At 47.0% G+C, this 16617-nt stretch overlaps 1 protein-coding gene across 1 annotated transcript in view; it reads right to left on the bottom strand.

Moving 5' to 3' along the window:
- Window positions 1-16617, bottom strand: part of COL23A1 (collagen type XXIII alpha 1 chain) — a 179462-nt gene that overhangs the window by 11701 nt on the left and 151144 nt on the right. Inside the window, exons 6-15 of the mRNA XM_071570684.1 lie at window positions 13431-13457; window positions 11605-11631; window positions 10919-10945; window positions 5060-5176; window positions 4387-4422; window positions 3860-3886; window positions 3443-3469; window positions 2244-2288; window positions 1606-1668; window positions 277-321 (exon numbers count right to left, since the gene is read on the bottom strand). Of these exons, the coding sequence (XP_071426785.1) occupies window positions 277-321; window positions 1606-1668; window positions 2244-2288; window positions 3443-3469; window positions 3860-3886; window positions 4387-4422; window positions 5060-5176; window positions 10919-10945; window positions 11605-11631; window positions 13431-13457 (441 nt within the window). The remainder of the gene's footprint in view (window positions 1-276; window positions 322-1605; window positions 1669-2243; window positions 2289-3442; window positions 3470-3859; window positions 3887-4386; window positions 4423-5059; window positions 5177-10918; window positions 10946-11604; window positions 11632-13430; window positions 13458-16617) is intronic.

Genomic DNA, 16617 nt, shown 5'->3' with positions numbered 1-16617 from the left:
TCCTCACTTGACCACCCCTCGTGTTAAAAAAAAAAAGGGTCACAGGATGATCACATTGATAAGAAAATTAAACTTGACTGATTCCCCAGAACTATCTCCTGTAGCAGCTTTTGGTACCTGCATAATCATTTGTTTAAAAATGCACCATCTCTTATTTTCTCACACTGAACTGATCCTGAAGAGAGTCAACCACATGCTAAGCAGAAAGAGGTGGTGGGGAACAGCACAAGCTGAGGCAAATACACAACTCCAAACTGAAATCCTGAACATCCATACCCGGGGGCCGATGGAGCCGATTCCTCCCTTCTCACCAGGTTCACCCTGAAAATGAAAATCACATTTTTGGTTCAAAGAGACCAAGGGAAATATAGAATATTGATCTTGAAAATACCATACCCACCCATAAGGATATGCTTTAGATTAAGTCTGACACCAACAATGACTGCTGCTCCAAGCAAAAAGAAAAGAGATTTGACTTGAGAGCAAATTTATTTTGCCACATACAGCGTTGGTGTGGGCTGGCTGGCAGGGAGAGGTCTCTGCAGAGGAGCAGAGTGGTCCTCTCAGGGCTGAGCCCCTGGTATTGGGGATGTGTCACTCTCCAGCTCCTCTCCCTGCTCCAAGTGTGCCAAGCTTTGTGCTGGTTCCACATGGCTCTCTTTGCTTTAGGCTGAGTTTTGCATGTGGAAAGTTTCAGTCAAGATGTTTAAACCATTTTCAAGGGTGAGTTTAAGGAAAAGGGCTGTGCCAAATTGCTCCTTTTTCCCTCATTTTTTTTCCCCTTTCCCTCTTTTTTTTTTTTTCCTATTTTTTCTTCTTTTTAAACTGGGGAGTTTCAAAAATCCGCATTACTCTCACAGCAGTGACCTGAAATTCAGTTCAGGATTCAAAAAACATCCCATTTGCCACACTCATGCAAATCCCTTTGCTGACCAAATTAAAGCCCTCCAAAAAGTAAAAAGTGGCAAAAATGCATAGAAAAAAAGCTCTGAATCCAAGAGATATCAGGGAGAACAACTGTTACTGTGATACTAGAAAAATTCTAACAACTGTCACAATGAATGATTCTGGTGACCAAGAGTCACCAGAGCCCACTTTCCTCTCCACGTGCAGTTTCTTGCCCAAAAAAGAGCCACAACTCTTTGACATAGAGAATATTACTGGATCCAGATCCTACTAAATCCAAAGCAGGTGAGGGGCAAAGAACAATGCACAGGTGCTGTCTGGGTCTCCTCGACACCAAGTAACACACCCAGACTGTCTGACTGGATTTCTCAGCAGTTATGGAGGTCAGGACAGGACAGCTCATAAGTGCTTTGGGCTCTGAAGCAACACCACAGCCATGGATAAAATCAGATCAAAATGTGATCAGAATTGTCCCTCTCTTGAGGAAAAAGGCTATTCAATGGCAAACATGCCAGGAGATGATTTAAAAACTCTTGTACTGATCTCTGCTTGAGACCAGCTTGTAATCACCAGGAGAAGGTAAAATACTCGTAGCACCCCCTGTTTTGTATCAGTTTGGGCATTTTGTGAGCCTTTCAGAAGGCAAAGCCCAAACCACAGTGCTGTGCCCCTTGTTGCAGCTAAAGGGCTTTGGTTTACCTGGGGTCCTGGGGAGCCTTCTGTGCCGTTCTCTCCCTTGGGACCCACGCTGCCTTTTTCTCCCTGAAAACCAGACAATGTAGACAAATATTATACAGGGAGAATGGAGAGCAGATTTCTCCAGGTTACACTTCTCTTGCTTTATCTTCACTTTACATACACAGGTGAGCAAAGCTCTGCTTTTGGCTGTAAAGCACACAGTGTTCCCTGGGAGCAAATGGGCAGTTTTTGAGGTCGAAGTGAAGCTGAACAGCTCAGCTGCAGGGGGTGTGTTCAGCCCTAAAGCTGGTCTCAAAATGACAGCACAGACTCACACCATCAGAGAATGGGGAGTTGGAAGGGATCTTGAAGATCACCCAGTTCCAACCCCCCTGCCAAGGGCAGGGACACCTTCCTCTATCCCAGGTTGCTCCAATCCCTGTCCAGCGTGGCCTTGGACACTCCCAGGGATGGGGCAGCCACAGTTCTCTGCCCAATCTGTGCCAGGGCCTCCCACCCTCACATTTTCTTGATCTTTTTCCATGTCAGGGCAGAAATGTGCCTCACAACCTGCCCCAGCTGAGATATGGGGCCAAGAAACCAAATAGCAGAAGGTGCTGCCAAACACGTGCATTGGATGGACACAGAGCAGAACCCACCTTAGGGCCCACCAGTCCTGGTTCCCCAGGGATCCCATCGTCACCCTGGGGAGAGAAAATACAGAGAGTGAAACACACAGACCTTGGACACACTTATTGGGATCCAGCACATCATGGGACCCCACTGAGTGTTGCACAGCCTTGAAACCCAGTCAGGTTTGCAGGAGGCAGGGCAGAGGTACAGCAAAGAGCCCAGAAGGCTCCAGGGTGGTCTCCTGGTCTCACTCATAGAATCAGAATTGATTGAGTTGGAAAAGACCTCTGAGATCTTCAAGTCCAACCCTTGGTCCAACTTCATCTCTGTCTCCTCTGCTCCCAGAGAGGTGGATGGGCCTCTCCCAGAATTTATTTGCAGCAGCCCCTGGGAAAGGTGCTCTCCCACCTTCAAAAGAAACTAAATATTAAATCCCTTTAAGGTTTTTTGTATCCCAAGGACCTCCTGCAAGCTGACACCATCCTCCTGGACTTCATCACAAGTCACCAACCCCAGCTGCCAGGAGGGGGTTTTCTTGTTTTGCTTGTCATGCTTTATTGTTCTCCTGGAGTACAATCACTTCACAGGTGCTGAAGAGATCAGTTTTATTAAATTTAGAAAAATTTTAAGCCAAATTCTGGCCTGATAGACACCCATGGCTGTGTCTACTTTGGGTCAGAGCACTAAGAGGGAAGGGCTGGGCCCTGTCAGTGCTTTGGCTCCAATTAAAGGCAGTGATTTTTAACTATTCAATGGCACCACCAGAAGAAAACATGGAGAGCTTGGACATATGACTGACAATCTTCAGTGCAGCTTGTCCTTGGCATTGGGCATTTCCCACAGGACTGCAGTGAAGAGATGCCCATCCCAGGAGCTTCAGACCTCCAGAACATCCTCCAGGCACATCTCTGTTCAGCTTGGATCCTTGGAGCCAAAGGGCTCAAGGCTTTGCTTGGCATCTGCTGTTTTATTCTTTGTCTCTTGGGCAGATGTGATTGCAGCTTCTGGCTTGCTTGTGGTAATCAAAGCCAGGCTGCAGGAACAGCCATGCCTGAAATTTAGGATTGCATGGGGGAGAAGCCCTGGGGAACACAAGGAAAGGGTTGGTGTGGACATCCATGACCACAGCTTCTCCACTGGTCTTTGGAAATGCTTTCCCTAGTCAAGCAGAGAGGAAAGTAAAAAAAAATAGTAATAATAATAAAAAATAATTTCCCCATTTTACCTTTTTCCCTTGGATTCCAGGCTCACCCTTCAACAGAAGAGAAAGAAATTCAGGGACATAACAGAAAATAAGACCAATTGTACAGCTAGTCAAAATTAATTGTAAAATTGAAACACTTGGCTCGTGCTGACCATTTTCATTCCCCCCTAAAGCACATTCCCACAGCACAGCAGATTCCAGCCCCACTGTGGCTCCCTCCACCCCATTGCCAGGTTTGAACATGGGCAGTGGTTGTGATACTGAGGAAGTGACACATTCACACATTTGCCCCCCCAGTCAATGGCTAACACAGTATTTTATATCTGATATTTACAGATGAGTGCAAGTCCAGGGCAAACTGATTATTTTCATCTCCACCACTCTTCTGCAGCATAATTTCAAGAATTCATGTGTAAAATAAGAGAGATTTTTCCCCACCTTTGGTCCTGGAGGTCCTCTGGCACCCTGTTGAATACAGGATTAATTTACTTGTTTGACAACAGAGTATAACAGGGTAGAAACATTTCCAAGAGTATTTTAAGTCCATGAAAAACAAATTACACATGCCAGCTTCTCATCTTCCCTTACAAATTACTCTTAAGTTCTCTGTGCTTCCAGTAAACAATATTCTTTTGGGGCTCATATATTTTATGTATAATTAGCACCTTTTAATCCAACCTAGACCTTAGTGAACTGGAGTTACAGGTGGCTTCAGAGGGGCAGAAGTCAGGACACAGGAGCACCACATCCCTCCAGAAGTGCCAAGGGGATGAAACAACTGAACCCTTTTCTCCCCAGAGCACAGGTATCCATGGACAAACATCAGTTTTAGGGCTTTTATAATTTCACAAGGGGTTCTTTTGGCCTCCATAAGCAGTGACACAAACCCAGTGAGCTGAAGGGTGATGCAGAGCAAGGGGTGAAGGGCAAACACATAGACACAGGTGCTTCTGGGCAATACTGACCATGAGTCCTTCCTCTCCTGGCTCGCCTTTGAAACCCTGCAAAAGTAAGAACAGCAACATTGTAACTGTTACCTCTTATTTTCCAAAATACTCAGCAATAATTAAGAATGTTCCACTGCATTATCAATTCACCTATTTTTCTATTAAATAAAGTGCCAATGATCTGCAGACTTGCAACAGGTCATCAGAAGGGTATCCCAGAATCATGGAATGGATTGGGTTGGAAAAGACCTCGGAGATCATCAAGTCCAACCCTTGGTCCAACTCCAGTCCTTTACCAGATCATGGCACTCAGTGCCACGGCCAATCTCAGTTTCAAAACCTCCAGGGATGAGGAATCCACCCCCTCTCTGGGCAGCCCATTCCAATGCCTGAGCACTCTTTCTGGAAAGAAGATGGATTGGAGAAGAGAACTCCAGGGTCTCTAAGTTAAAACAGCACCTGCAAATACAGCCCCAGGTCCAGCTCTGCTCCAGAACTTAATGTGGAAAGATCCCTCCTGCTCCCTTGGCCCAAAGCTCTGCTCTGTGAGCAGCCAGTGGTGCCCAGCTGTGGCTCAGGCTGGGGACACATGTGGGGTGGCAGCACTGGGAGGGGAACACCCTTCACCCTCCTCTCCCTCAGGGGGGTGGGAACTGCATGGTGGGAGCTCATGCGCATCTCCCGTCCTTACAGGGGAGCCTGGAGGTCCTCTTGGGCCATCCTTTCCCGTGTCACCAGGAGGCCCCCGGGCACCTGGGGGTCCTGGCGGACCAGGGGGGCCCGTGGCTCCATCTCGGCCTTGGTCACCCTGGAAGAAGGTCACACAGACATGGTGAGAGGACACAGCACTGGCAGCGGTGGCTGCAGGGTGCCCACAGCACATGCACTGCACCCCTGGGCCACAGCACCCTGCTCTCTGCTGTCCCAGGGGAATTCACTTCCAGCTTCCAGCTGGGAAGGCTCAAAGTGAGCTCGTGGCCAATTCATGCCCTTTGGGTTCAATTCTTTAACCAGGATTGCACTCAGTGCCTTCCAACGAGGTTTTATCTCATTAAACCCTGCCCCAGTGACTCTGCATGGAAATTCCCAATTCAACAGCACCCAGAAATAACCCAGACCCACAACATGCTGGCATGGAGCATGCACACACTGCCAGGGCTTAGTGCACCACACCAGGCAAACCACACCAAAAAGCAGCAGGGCTTGGTCTTACCCTTCAAACACAGCCAAGGCCATACATTAACATTCAGAGTGGCTCACACCCTGCACTGCTGCAGAGGAAAAGCAGCAGCTGCATCTCTGTGTGACTGGGAAGGTCTGGTGGGAGCACCCAGTGGGGCTCTGAGCCCGGGTACCAGCTCCCAGCCCAGCCTCGGGGCTGTGCCCATCCCTGTGGCTGCACAATGGAAAGCCTCATGGAAAGGGAGTCTTGTAAACCTTTTAGCAACATCTGGGAGAGTCACCACCGAGGCAGTAACAAGGCTGTCTTTAATATGTGGTTCACCCTCAAATCAGGGACAAGTGTGGGATTTTTCAGAAGTCCTTAAGTGACTTAGCAGCACAAATCCCATGGCCTTTCAACAAGATCTGGGCTCCTAAATCACTTGCATAGTTTTTTTAAAAGCCCTATTGCAAATGTTGAACACTGCAACCAATTATGTCAAGTTAAGTCTCCCACTGAACTTTTCCTAATGAAAACGTCACATTTAGAGTTCAAGGATTTAGATTATTCTAGTTTTAATGGATTTTATAATACTAATACTGTTCATATCAACATTTATAGGGCTTTGCTTCTTGATTCCCAAATCTCTTAAAGAACCAAATGCTACATTAGTTTTATGTCTCTCTACTGTGACAAACTCCTGCCCTGAATTCCAATGGGGTTTCACTCAAACACACCCCCAAGGAGCATCTCTAAACACAGCCATGGTAGTGGCAATTTAAAATAGCAACAGTGCTCTCTCAGTCAGAGAGAGGGAACAGAAGCAGCTCCAAGAACCACAGCAAACCAGCAGAGTTGGTGTCTACCTTGAGCACTCGCCGAGTAAAGACAAGCTGATCATTAGCCAGGAATCCATGATTGAGGTGGGGAAAGACCATCTAGCCAGGGAAAGTGGGAGGCAGAAGGAGAAAAAGCAACAGTTTGAGATGAAAGCACAGCAGAAGAGTGAGTTTTAAAGGCTATAGCAATATAGAACCACTTTTAATTTGATAATTGATGCATGAGAAAGGAATAGTCGAGGTAGGCAGCAGTGTGGGCTTTAAGGTTCTGGATACACTGAAGCTTGGTAAGTAGGACACAGACTGGGGGAAACAAATATTTTTTCACTAGTTTACTGCACAATAGGACATTCAAAGCAGCTGGGACAAGGATTCCCCTACTGCAGAATAAAGAGCATTATTCCAGTAAACCCCACAGGGGATATATCTTAACATTTCCCTGAAACCAAATATTATAATATTTTTTCAGAGACTAAAATGAATACTGATGTATTCCCAGCCTGCAAATTGCAGATAAATCTCTCAGATTTATATGATGCACAAACAATGCATTTAGACCATGTCAGTAGTCATTGCTATTGTTTTTCAGCCTTTCCACTCATCTATCTGGGGAGAAGCAGGAAGGCATTTCCTGTTTCAGGACAAAACATGCACATCCCTTCCCTCCATCCACCCGTCCCTGCCCACATCCACAGGACAGTCCATGGGGTGGAGTGAAGTCACAAGAAGCCCTGTGGGAACACACAGCACATCCTCCATGAGGATTTTTGGAGGTTTTCTATGGAACAAACCTCTTTTCCAAATTGCCAAGGAGCTTTTAAACCTTGCACACCAATAACAGATAACCCCAGACCTCAGTTTTAGGGTAAATAGTGCACAGGGAAGGTCTCCTGCCCAGCCTCCCAGGACAGGATTAGCCACAGGTACATTGAGCAGAGATGTTTTCACATCATCTTCTCAAACAGAGAGGGGAAAGTAAAGTCAGACAGAAAAGACTGGTCAACTCTAAAAAATAAACCCCTCCTAAGGATTTTTTTCGAGCTGTAGAGAGAGCCTTTAGCTCAGCAGTCACTTAAATACAGCCATTTTGGGGAAGAACATCACTGAAATCCCGAGAAATTGAAATTAATGGGAACACAGAGCCCTTGCACTCAGCCAGACCCTCCAGATACTATAAAAACCACCAAGAAAACTCTACTGGGAGCAAAGGGGTTTGTGGTAGACACAAAGAACAGAGTTTTATAGCTCATACTGTTCATAAAGATACACAAGAGGAAAAACTGGGATTTTCATAAAAGCCCACAGAGCAAGACAGAAACTGAATTTTTTTCTTACCACTCAGACTGGTGAGCACCATCCAAGTGAACCCAATCCAAGCCCAGCCCCATCTGCTTTAGTGTGAAATACCAATTTCTGTTTGCCCCGAGCCCAAACACCCCATATCCCACCAAATCCAGCCAGTGAACCTTGAATTTTAAATTGCTCCTGTTACTGAGGAGCCAATGGAAGGTGAACAACTCTGAGAGACATTAAATACAGAGACACCATCCCTGGTTTAAGATATGCCTGGGCCAGAGATAAAGGGGCTCTAGGAGAGGAGTTAAGTGTGATGGAGTTACATGTTCCTGCTCCACCCTTCCCAAAGATTCCTGCAGCAAAGCATTGGGCTCACTGGCCATTGGGTCTGACCCTGTGTAGCAGTGGAATGTCAGAGCACAGAAACCTTGACCACTGCTCATTTCCAGCTTTACAGGACTCCATTTAACCATTTCAACATAATGTTCCAAAGTAAGCAAAACTCATAAAACAAAAGTAATCCAGAGGTGTCTGTTGACTGCCACAGTGAGCTCTGCAGGACACTTCCTATGCTGAGCTTTTATCTGCAATTTGAGCTTGGCAAGCCCTTACTTTGCAGAAAGTAAGAGAGAAAAAGCTCCTTTTGTACCTGGAGTGTGGCTGCAGAGCTGGCTCAGCCACCCCAGGGTTCAACCCCTCAGCAGCTCAGGGCACAGGTGGTGCTGGTGCCATCTCCATCAGCCCTGGCCATCAGGCAGGTGCCATGTGGGCCACTGCAGACAGAGCATTTCCCAGCAGCTGAAGCTCATTTTCTCCCTCTGCAGAGCAGTCCCTGAGCTGCTGTGCAGCCGCCAGCCCAGATGTGCAGGGATTCATCAACCCCAGCATTTGTCTGAACATCTGATCTGTCAGTAAGAACAAGATCACCCAGCTAAGTGCATAAATCCAGAGTGGTTGCCCCAATGGTGGCTCAGGGAGAGAGCCTGGCTTATAAAACTACTCCTTTTCAGAGGTGTAGCAAGAAGTACAGGCACAAATGTCAGGGCACAGCCTTGGTACCATCTTGCTTTGATTCCTTCTGTCCTCCCCAGAGCAAAGGGCATCTGTTATTGACTCCTCCTGTAAATACACCTCCCTGCATTCTGTCAGGATATTTGGGCACATTTATTCCCTGTCCTGACCAGGGGAGGCTGCACAGCATCTTCCCTCACACTGTCTACAAGAACAAGTGTTCAGGGGTTAAGACAACCCCATTTGATCTCCTTCCTCAGCTTTCCAAAATCACCCTCCAGCACCTGCCACCAGGCACACTCACATGTGTAATAATCTCTATTTCTGCCCTTGCTGGTGGCAGGTGTTTATGAGGCAGAGAAAGAAGCAGTGCAGAAGTGAACACATTCAGTAGCTAATCCCCAATTGCCATCACCTCCCTCCCACTGCAGACAGTCCCCCCAGAGCTGCCCCAAGCATTGTTCTCTTTTCATCTATCATTCCTAATGGTAGTATTTTAGTCTTCACTGACACACTCTATCCCCACTCCACCACTCATAGACATGAACATTTATGAGGGAGAGGGCACTGGACATAGTGCTGTAACTATAATTTATCCTCCCATTGAGGTGATGACTTGCAGTGGCACATCTTTCAAAATCAGCTAAACAGCCACCACTGAAGCTTGAGAAAGAAGATAGATTAAATTCAAAAATACAAAATAATCTGGGCCACATGGTAGGAAGAAGTTTCACATCCAATTCACATCCCCAAGTGTCTGAAGATGTAAAGGAAGCTGTTTTCAAAGCCAGGCACCTGTTTTTAGATCTCCCTGTGCATGGCTCTGCCAGGCTTGTTTCTCCCTCTTTCCTCCTGTTTCTGAGCCTTTTTCTTACTCTTGTGCAAAAAATCAGAAATAAATCTTCAACTGAAGCAAAATCTGGACAAACGCAGATCAAGACAAAAAAACCCTCACCCAAACACTTTTTTCTTGGTAGACTAAAAGGTAGGACAAGTGTTACCTTGGGAGTTGGCACCTGCCTCACAAGTCCAGATGGAGCATCTCCTACAGCAGCATCTCCTCCAGCATCGCTTGAGTCTCCAGCCCCAAAGTCATCCACAGCCCCAGCCAGGGACTGAAAACATCTTGTGCTGCTGAATCACCTCTTAAAGCCTTTTCTGAGGATGTGGGTGGGCCCTGAAACAAACTGGAGACCTTACACTGAGCCCCTCCTTAGCCACACAGGGCATAAATCTATCACAGAAATTTTAGGGGCTCTCTGACCCCAAGAGGGACATTTCCCAACAGACCCAATGCTGCTGGGAGCTGCTTCAGAAAATTATGCCAACTTCAGAAAGTGACTTTACAACTCTCAGGAGGAAAAAAGAAACATGCCTCTGAGGCATCTCTGCCTGACATTAACCACTGAGGTTCTGGCTGTGTTTCCAACATCTAACCCTACCTGGGCACTCTTGGGTGCCAGCTCTGCACCTGCACACCAGCACCCATGGCCAACCACAGCCCCCTTGCTGTGACAGAGACCCCTTGGAAATACCACACACCTCGAGGTGAAACCTCCCAGCCCAACGTGGGGGCCTTTGTGCTGCTGCTGCTGCCACCACCAGCACCACAGCAGGGCCTGCAGGATGGCCACGTCCCCTTCGTGTCCCGTGGGGACCTGTCCTGATGCACTGCAGAAATCTCAACTTCCTGCAGCTCCATGAGACCACTACATTAATTTCTATATTAAGCCAAAACATCTTTCCCTCATTATACAGTCACTTTAAACCCTTCATTTTCAAAGGCAGCCTGGATATCACCTGTGTGCCACCACAGTACCAGGTGGGTAGCTCAGCAAGAGAGGGGGAATGTCCCATCCTGCCCAACACGGTGCCTTAACTTCTCCCTGGAACACAAAGTCCTTCCACCATGTACTGGTGCTCTAATGGCAACAAATAAGGAGGACAAATTCAAAAGAAACATGGGGTCTGTCTCTGACACTGGAAGAGAAAGTTGGGGACGAGAAAGTTCAGCAGGAGTGAAATCCTTCATGAGGAACCCAAAGATCTTCAACTCTTTTTTCCTCAGAGCCAAAGTTAGGAAAACCACAATCACCACAAAAAGCTCCAAAGGCAAAATTAAACACTTCCAGAACTTTTACCCTACCTCAGTTTGCAGCAAAGCTGCACAAAGCCTTGTTTTGTGCAGTGACTCAACACAACCAGCTCTTGGAATAAATTAACGCGTCGTTTCACTACTCACCCTTGGGCCGACGTCCCCTGCTTCACCCTGTACATCAGGCAAAACAGCAAGGTCAGCTCTCAGAGTTCAGATGCCAACCCCCCAGGACAGAGCACAGGGTCAGCTGCACGTGGGGACAGCACACAAGGGACGTGGCAAGAGTCCTATTGCTTAATGTATTCAAAACCAGGGAGGAGAAGGGCTCGAGACAGCACAATAGGGAAGGAATCGGCCCTGGCAGGCGATGAAACAGATAATAAATCAGAAGAGCAGATTGTTCCCAACTCTAAGGCTCCCCTAGCAACTGCTTATGTCCTACACATGTGAGAATTAACTTCACTTTCAGTACAGCAATGGCCTTCTTTGGCTGCTCCCATTTCAGAGCAGGATGTCATGAGAACACAGAGTGATGGAGCCCAGAGCTCTTGGAGGAACAGAGTTTTATGCCACTCTCAAGGGCTCACCAGGAACCCCACAGCATGGCTGAGCTTTAACACCATGCTTATTCCTTCTTCTTTTTTTGCAAATTCTCCTTGCCCTCCCCCCTTCCTAAGGGTTTTCCAAGAGCAACCTGAGAACCCCCTGTCACAGCTCCACGTCCCAACAAAACTCAGTGTCATGCTGGGGTAACCTGAACTGAAAGAATGGCAGCAGCAGGAGGATATGCAGCAGCTTCCCCCAAAGCCATGTGTTAATGCAGCCTTTACCTTTTCCCCTTTTGGTCCTGGAGGTCCCTGGAAATACATAAGAAGGATCCAAGTTAAGGAACAGCAGAATCATCAGCACACACGACAGCAAACCCAGGGAGATTGCATTCACCAATTCAAAAATCTGAGCCACATCCTCTGTTATTTTAAGGCTACTATTTTAAGTTATGCACTGCTTGAGATGAGCAACAGGATACCTAAAAGCACCCATGAGGTGCTGCTCCCTCCTGCCAGGACAGAGGATGGAGAAGGACCAGGGCAGGGCAAACATGTGACTCCAAAGAGATGCAAAAGATATCCTGAGGTATTAAATCACTTCTAGAAAAAACACATGCTCGGCATATCATTACAACAATTATACATCTGTTTGGAATAAACAGGGAGGATGGGTTGCTTTCTTTGGCCTGTTTGCTGAAGGCATCATTCATCTTCCCTTGGAGCAGCTGTGTGAGACAGGCAGGCAGAGACACTCTGCAGCCCCAGTGAGACCCACAGAGCAACACTCTGATGTGTCTGCTCTGCATCCTCCTCCTTCCAGCACAGCCAAATACCCACTCTTGGGGTTCAGACCAGCTCAAGGTGTTTGCTGAAGCAGGACCCAGTGGGAGGCAGTGGGGGAAGGTCAGCAGAGAGGAGGCAGTGGCAGATCTGCACCCCTCCCACAGCATCCCCAGGCAAGGCTGCTGGCCCAGCACTGTGATGAACAGCTCATGAACAGTCTGCTTTCAGTCTGGCTGTTCTGGAAGTTTGTTTTTCCATTGGGATTTTCTCACTCCTGCCCTGTAGTGGCAGCCCAGGAGCAGGACTGTGCTGCTGAGATCTGACTTTGCTCCCATCATGGATCTACTAATTCAAAGCCAAGCCCTGAGCACCACAGTGTGAGCTGGCCTTCCTTTTTTCTTTTCTAATGCTTTATTTCCAGGTTTTATTTACATTTGTCATCTTCAGGAGCAGAATAAAAACCAACCACAGCAATGCACAGCTGTAACAATACACTCCCTACCTAGCTAGAAATAAGTGTCTGCAGTAACTTTTCAATTGCAAAGGCTGAGTGACTTCTGCCCACCTTGAAATCCTAGTTGGTTTAGGACCAGAACTTTAAATGATTTCAGATTGTTCCCTCTAGGAAAGGTGGTGTGAGAAAATGGGGTTTGGACACAAAATATGGAGCTGTGACCTCCTGTAGGAATCATCCAGAGGAAGGAATTGGAGCTGGCTAGAGTTCAGCCAGCATAAAAATAAAAAAATCTGTGTTTCTGTTAAATAAGTAAGCAAAGAGTGAAGCACCTGAATATCCAAAGGCCTTCCAAGCAAAGATGAAGTCAAGAAAACAGCTCATAAAATGAAGTCCAGCTGTTCCAAGAAGTATTTCATGGACACTGGGAACTCTGAAGCAGTTCCAACCTCAGGTCCTTTGGAGGGAAATGGAACCCACTTTGGGATCAATTATGTTTATGATATCACTTTGTAGTGCCAGGAGTACACAACCAAGATTACTGACTCGACTTCTTCAAATGTGCTACTGGAGTTTATTACCCAAACTTGGCCTGATGCCCATCTGCAGTCTCTGAGCTGGCACAGGAGGGGAAGGAGCAGCTGAGATGAGCTGACAGGTAAAGAAAAGTTCACCTCTAGCTGTGCTGGCCAGCCCTGGCTCAGAATTCAATCTTGCCTGTGTTACACACCATGGAATAGTTTCCCAAGTAGAATTTTCTCCTCTAAAAGTTATATATGGAGTAATAAACAAGTAGTAGTTGACATTCTGCACTTTACTGCAGAGCAGCACAAGCAAAGACATGTTATATTTGGCACTTGGAGCTACTTACTGGTTTGCCATCCAAACCAAGAGGCCCCTGAAAAAGGAAGAAAAAGACAGTATTATTAAAATAAATAACTAAATAAGCAATTTACAAACATGGCAGTATCAGGCATGCTCTGAAAGAGGCTTTACTTACTTACAGGACAACCTTTGGCTATGATTCTATGATATACCTAATCTTTCATCCATGCAATCCATGGATTCCATGCAATCCAGCAGGAAGGGGTCACAGAAGCACAGTAAGAGGCACCAAACAATTTGCAGAGTATGAAGGAGCATGAAAGGAAGCGACAGGATTAGTGACAGGGATAAGGTGACACTGCTCTGGCACAACACTCGGGACTCCCTGAGGCTTTTAGAGTAAAAAAAAGCAGCAGTAACACAGACCTGATCTGGTTAAACTGATCAGGTCCATGAGTGATTCACACCAACCTTGGTTCTGAACCACTTGGCTTTGCCAAAGGACTTGCTGAATCTCCCCCAGTTTCCCCAAGGTGTGGGTGTCAGCCATCACCCTCAGTCCACACTGGGGAGTCTCACTGATGGGAAGGGCTGTCTTGCTGTGGAGAAAGGGAAGGTGCATCTGGCCCCTGGGCTGACAGCTCCGTGCTTTGCTCATCTGCAGTGAGACAAAGCTGGAAGTGCAAGACCAAGCCCTCAGTTACCCCAGTTCTTGCCCAGGTCTCACCTTTCTAGGGTTGCTGCAATGTAAATCGACATGAAAAATCTCCCTGCCACTGCTGGAACTTAAGCCCTTAATTAACATGAAACCACTGAACGTGTTGGGCCATAGGAAACCTTGCTTTTGAGAAGGGATGCATGTGGGGAGGAAGCACAGGTGCTCTAAGGCACCAGAGCTGCCCCTGCCCTCAGCTGGAGCTGGCACACAGGCACTTGGGGATGAGGAGATGCACACAAGTTAGGGTAAATCCCAGAAGAACTGAATTTCCACCAATCCACAAACTTAAAACCTCTCATTTAAGCCCAGAGATGGCTCAGCCCTGCAAACCCTTCCTGAAGAGACACAGCACGATGGTTGCGAGTCAGCAAAGCCCTCGGGCACCTGCTTTGACCCCCAGTTTTCCAACTTGTGCTCCTGTGCTTCACTGGGCAAGGCTTCACTCCAGAGGGATTGGCATCCCTGTGGCAAAGCCTGGCTCTGGTGAGCTCAAACCCACCCCAACCTTGTTCTTGTCACTGCCCATGGCAAATGCAAGGGCTGTGCTTGCAAAGCAGCACCTTGGGGTCAGCACCTGCTCCCTCCGCCCTGCACAGGCACATCCTCCTTCCAACATGCTGGGCTGAAACACCTCCCACAGCACAGCCCGGCCAGCTGGGAGGGTCCCCCAAAGCAAAGGCAGTCTGGACTATGGTACAATGCAAGGTTAAAGCATCAAAGCTCTCTGTGTTTCTTAGGGAAGGGATTATGGTGAATCATTTGCAGTTTAGCTTCTACCTATGATGGGAAAACTGAGCAGAAGAGACAAAGGTGTGTAAGAGGAGGCCAATGGCTGCATTGAAAAGAGCATCCTCCAGCTGACTGCCACTGATAAGGAATAGATGGCCATTGACAAGGAATAGATCAGTCTGTAATGGCTAAAGGAATACAAATCCCTGGGGGGGACAGCTCTTTCAGGAAAGAGGCAAATCCAGACTCAGCCCTGGGCAGAGCATCAGTGCTTCACTGACAGGGGTTGGGGAACCTGCTTAAGAGTTCACTTGAAAATAAACAGGGATTTCTTTACACACATGAGACTTCTGAAGTAATCAAACATAGGTTATATTCCTAACGTGATGTGTATTATTTCTCTTAAGGAGCTACCAGTGCACAACTGTGAAGTTGCAGTAATGAAAAACATAAATAAAGCAGTTGTGTCTGGCAATGCAAAAGCTTGCAGGTGACAACCAGACTGCTACTTCTTCCCCAACACTTCCTCCATGCTTTATCTCACCTCAAATTACTTAGATTATAACATCTGGGAAAGGCATTGCATCCATAGAGCTTCTTTCTTGAAACTATGATTGTTTGGGTGATTCACCTGTGACTCCCTGTCCTCCAGAGCACAAGACATGGGACCTGAGCAGAGAACTGGCAGCACGTTCAACTTCTCACAGAATTAAAAGTCACAGATTTTTTAAATTTATTTTATAATATACAATACCAATTCATCAGCTTTTAGCTCTTCTTGTATCTGTCCACAAAGGGACATCCAGAAGGAAAAACAATGGCCTATTCAGAGGATGTTTGTTTGAGGGAAAGCATTTAATGCCTGAGAGAAACAATATCCATCAGGGTTTCAAAGGGGCTCTTGGCCAGCCATGGCACTGAATGGACAAGACTAACACAGACTTTTAAATGTCCTGTCAGTCTGGGCTGGAGATTTAATTGACTCTCCTCTACCTGCCCAGCCAAATGTCTGTGTGAGCAAGGCAGGGCTCCTGAGAGCAGCCAGGGGATTGCACACAGAGCAGGGGAGAGCATCTGAAACCTGGCCTGGCTCCCTTGACTGCCTGTAACTCCCAGGAGTACCCACGTGTTCAGATCATCCTTGTCTCTTATTTGAATTCTCCTCCATGTCATTTTAATTAAAGATGAAGCAACCTTTAATTTATTTGATAAACAAGGAACAGAAAAACAACAAGTAACCCCCTATTCCCCCATTCAAAACCCAAAAATCACTTTGACTTAAACAACGAGCACTAAATCTGTGAAAAAGGTGAGGGTTTGGGACCCCCCAAATAAGAGAAAGCATCACCATGGCTTTATGCTGTGCTTGTTGCCCAGGGATAAATTTCACTTGTGCCTTCACCCACTCTTGATCACAAGTCCTTAAACCACACACAGGGATCACACCTCACATAATTCAGTGCTCATGACATCGAGAGGGGATGAACTTTCTGCCCAGGACAAACCTGATGCTGGTAAGACAAGGTAGAGGCAAAATTCAATCAACATTTTTGTGGTTCTGACCAAATCCATCACTGCACTGGCCAAATGAGACAAAATATATCCATCCCAAGTGCTTTGAGGAAGATGACATTGATGTGGGTCTGCTCAACACCAAAGCCCACTCCCAGCTGGTAACCAACTCACATCTCATTTTCTGTCCATGCACCAGTAAAGACTGGCTGGTTCAGCACCTGGAAAATGCAGCTCTGTGGAACACCCTCCACATTTGAGGAGAAAATAAGAA

This window comes from Pithys albifrons, chromosome 15 (assembly GCF_047495875.1).
Source record: "Pithys albifrons albifrons isolate INPA30051 chromosome 15, PitAlb_v1, whole genome shotgun sequence".
NCBI lineage: Eukaryota > Metazoa > Chordata > Aves > Passeriformes > Thamnophilidae > Pithys > Pithys albifrons.
The sequence above is the reverse complement of the archived record's forward strand: the minus strand, read 5'-3'. Positions and strand labels throughout refer to the sequence as shown.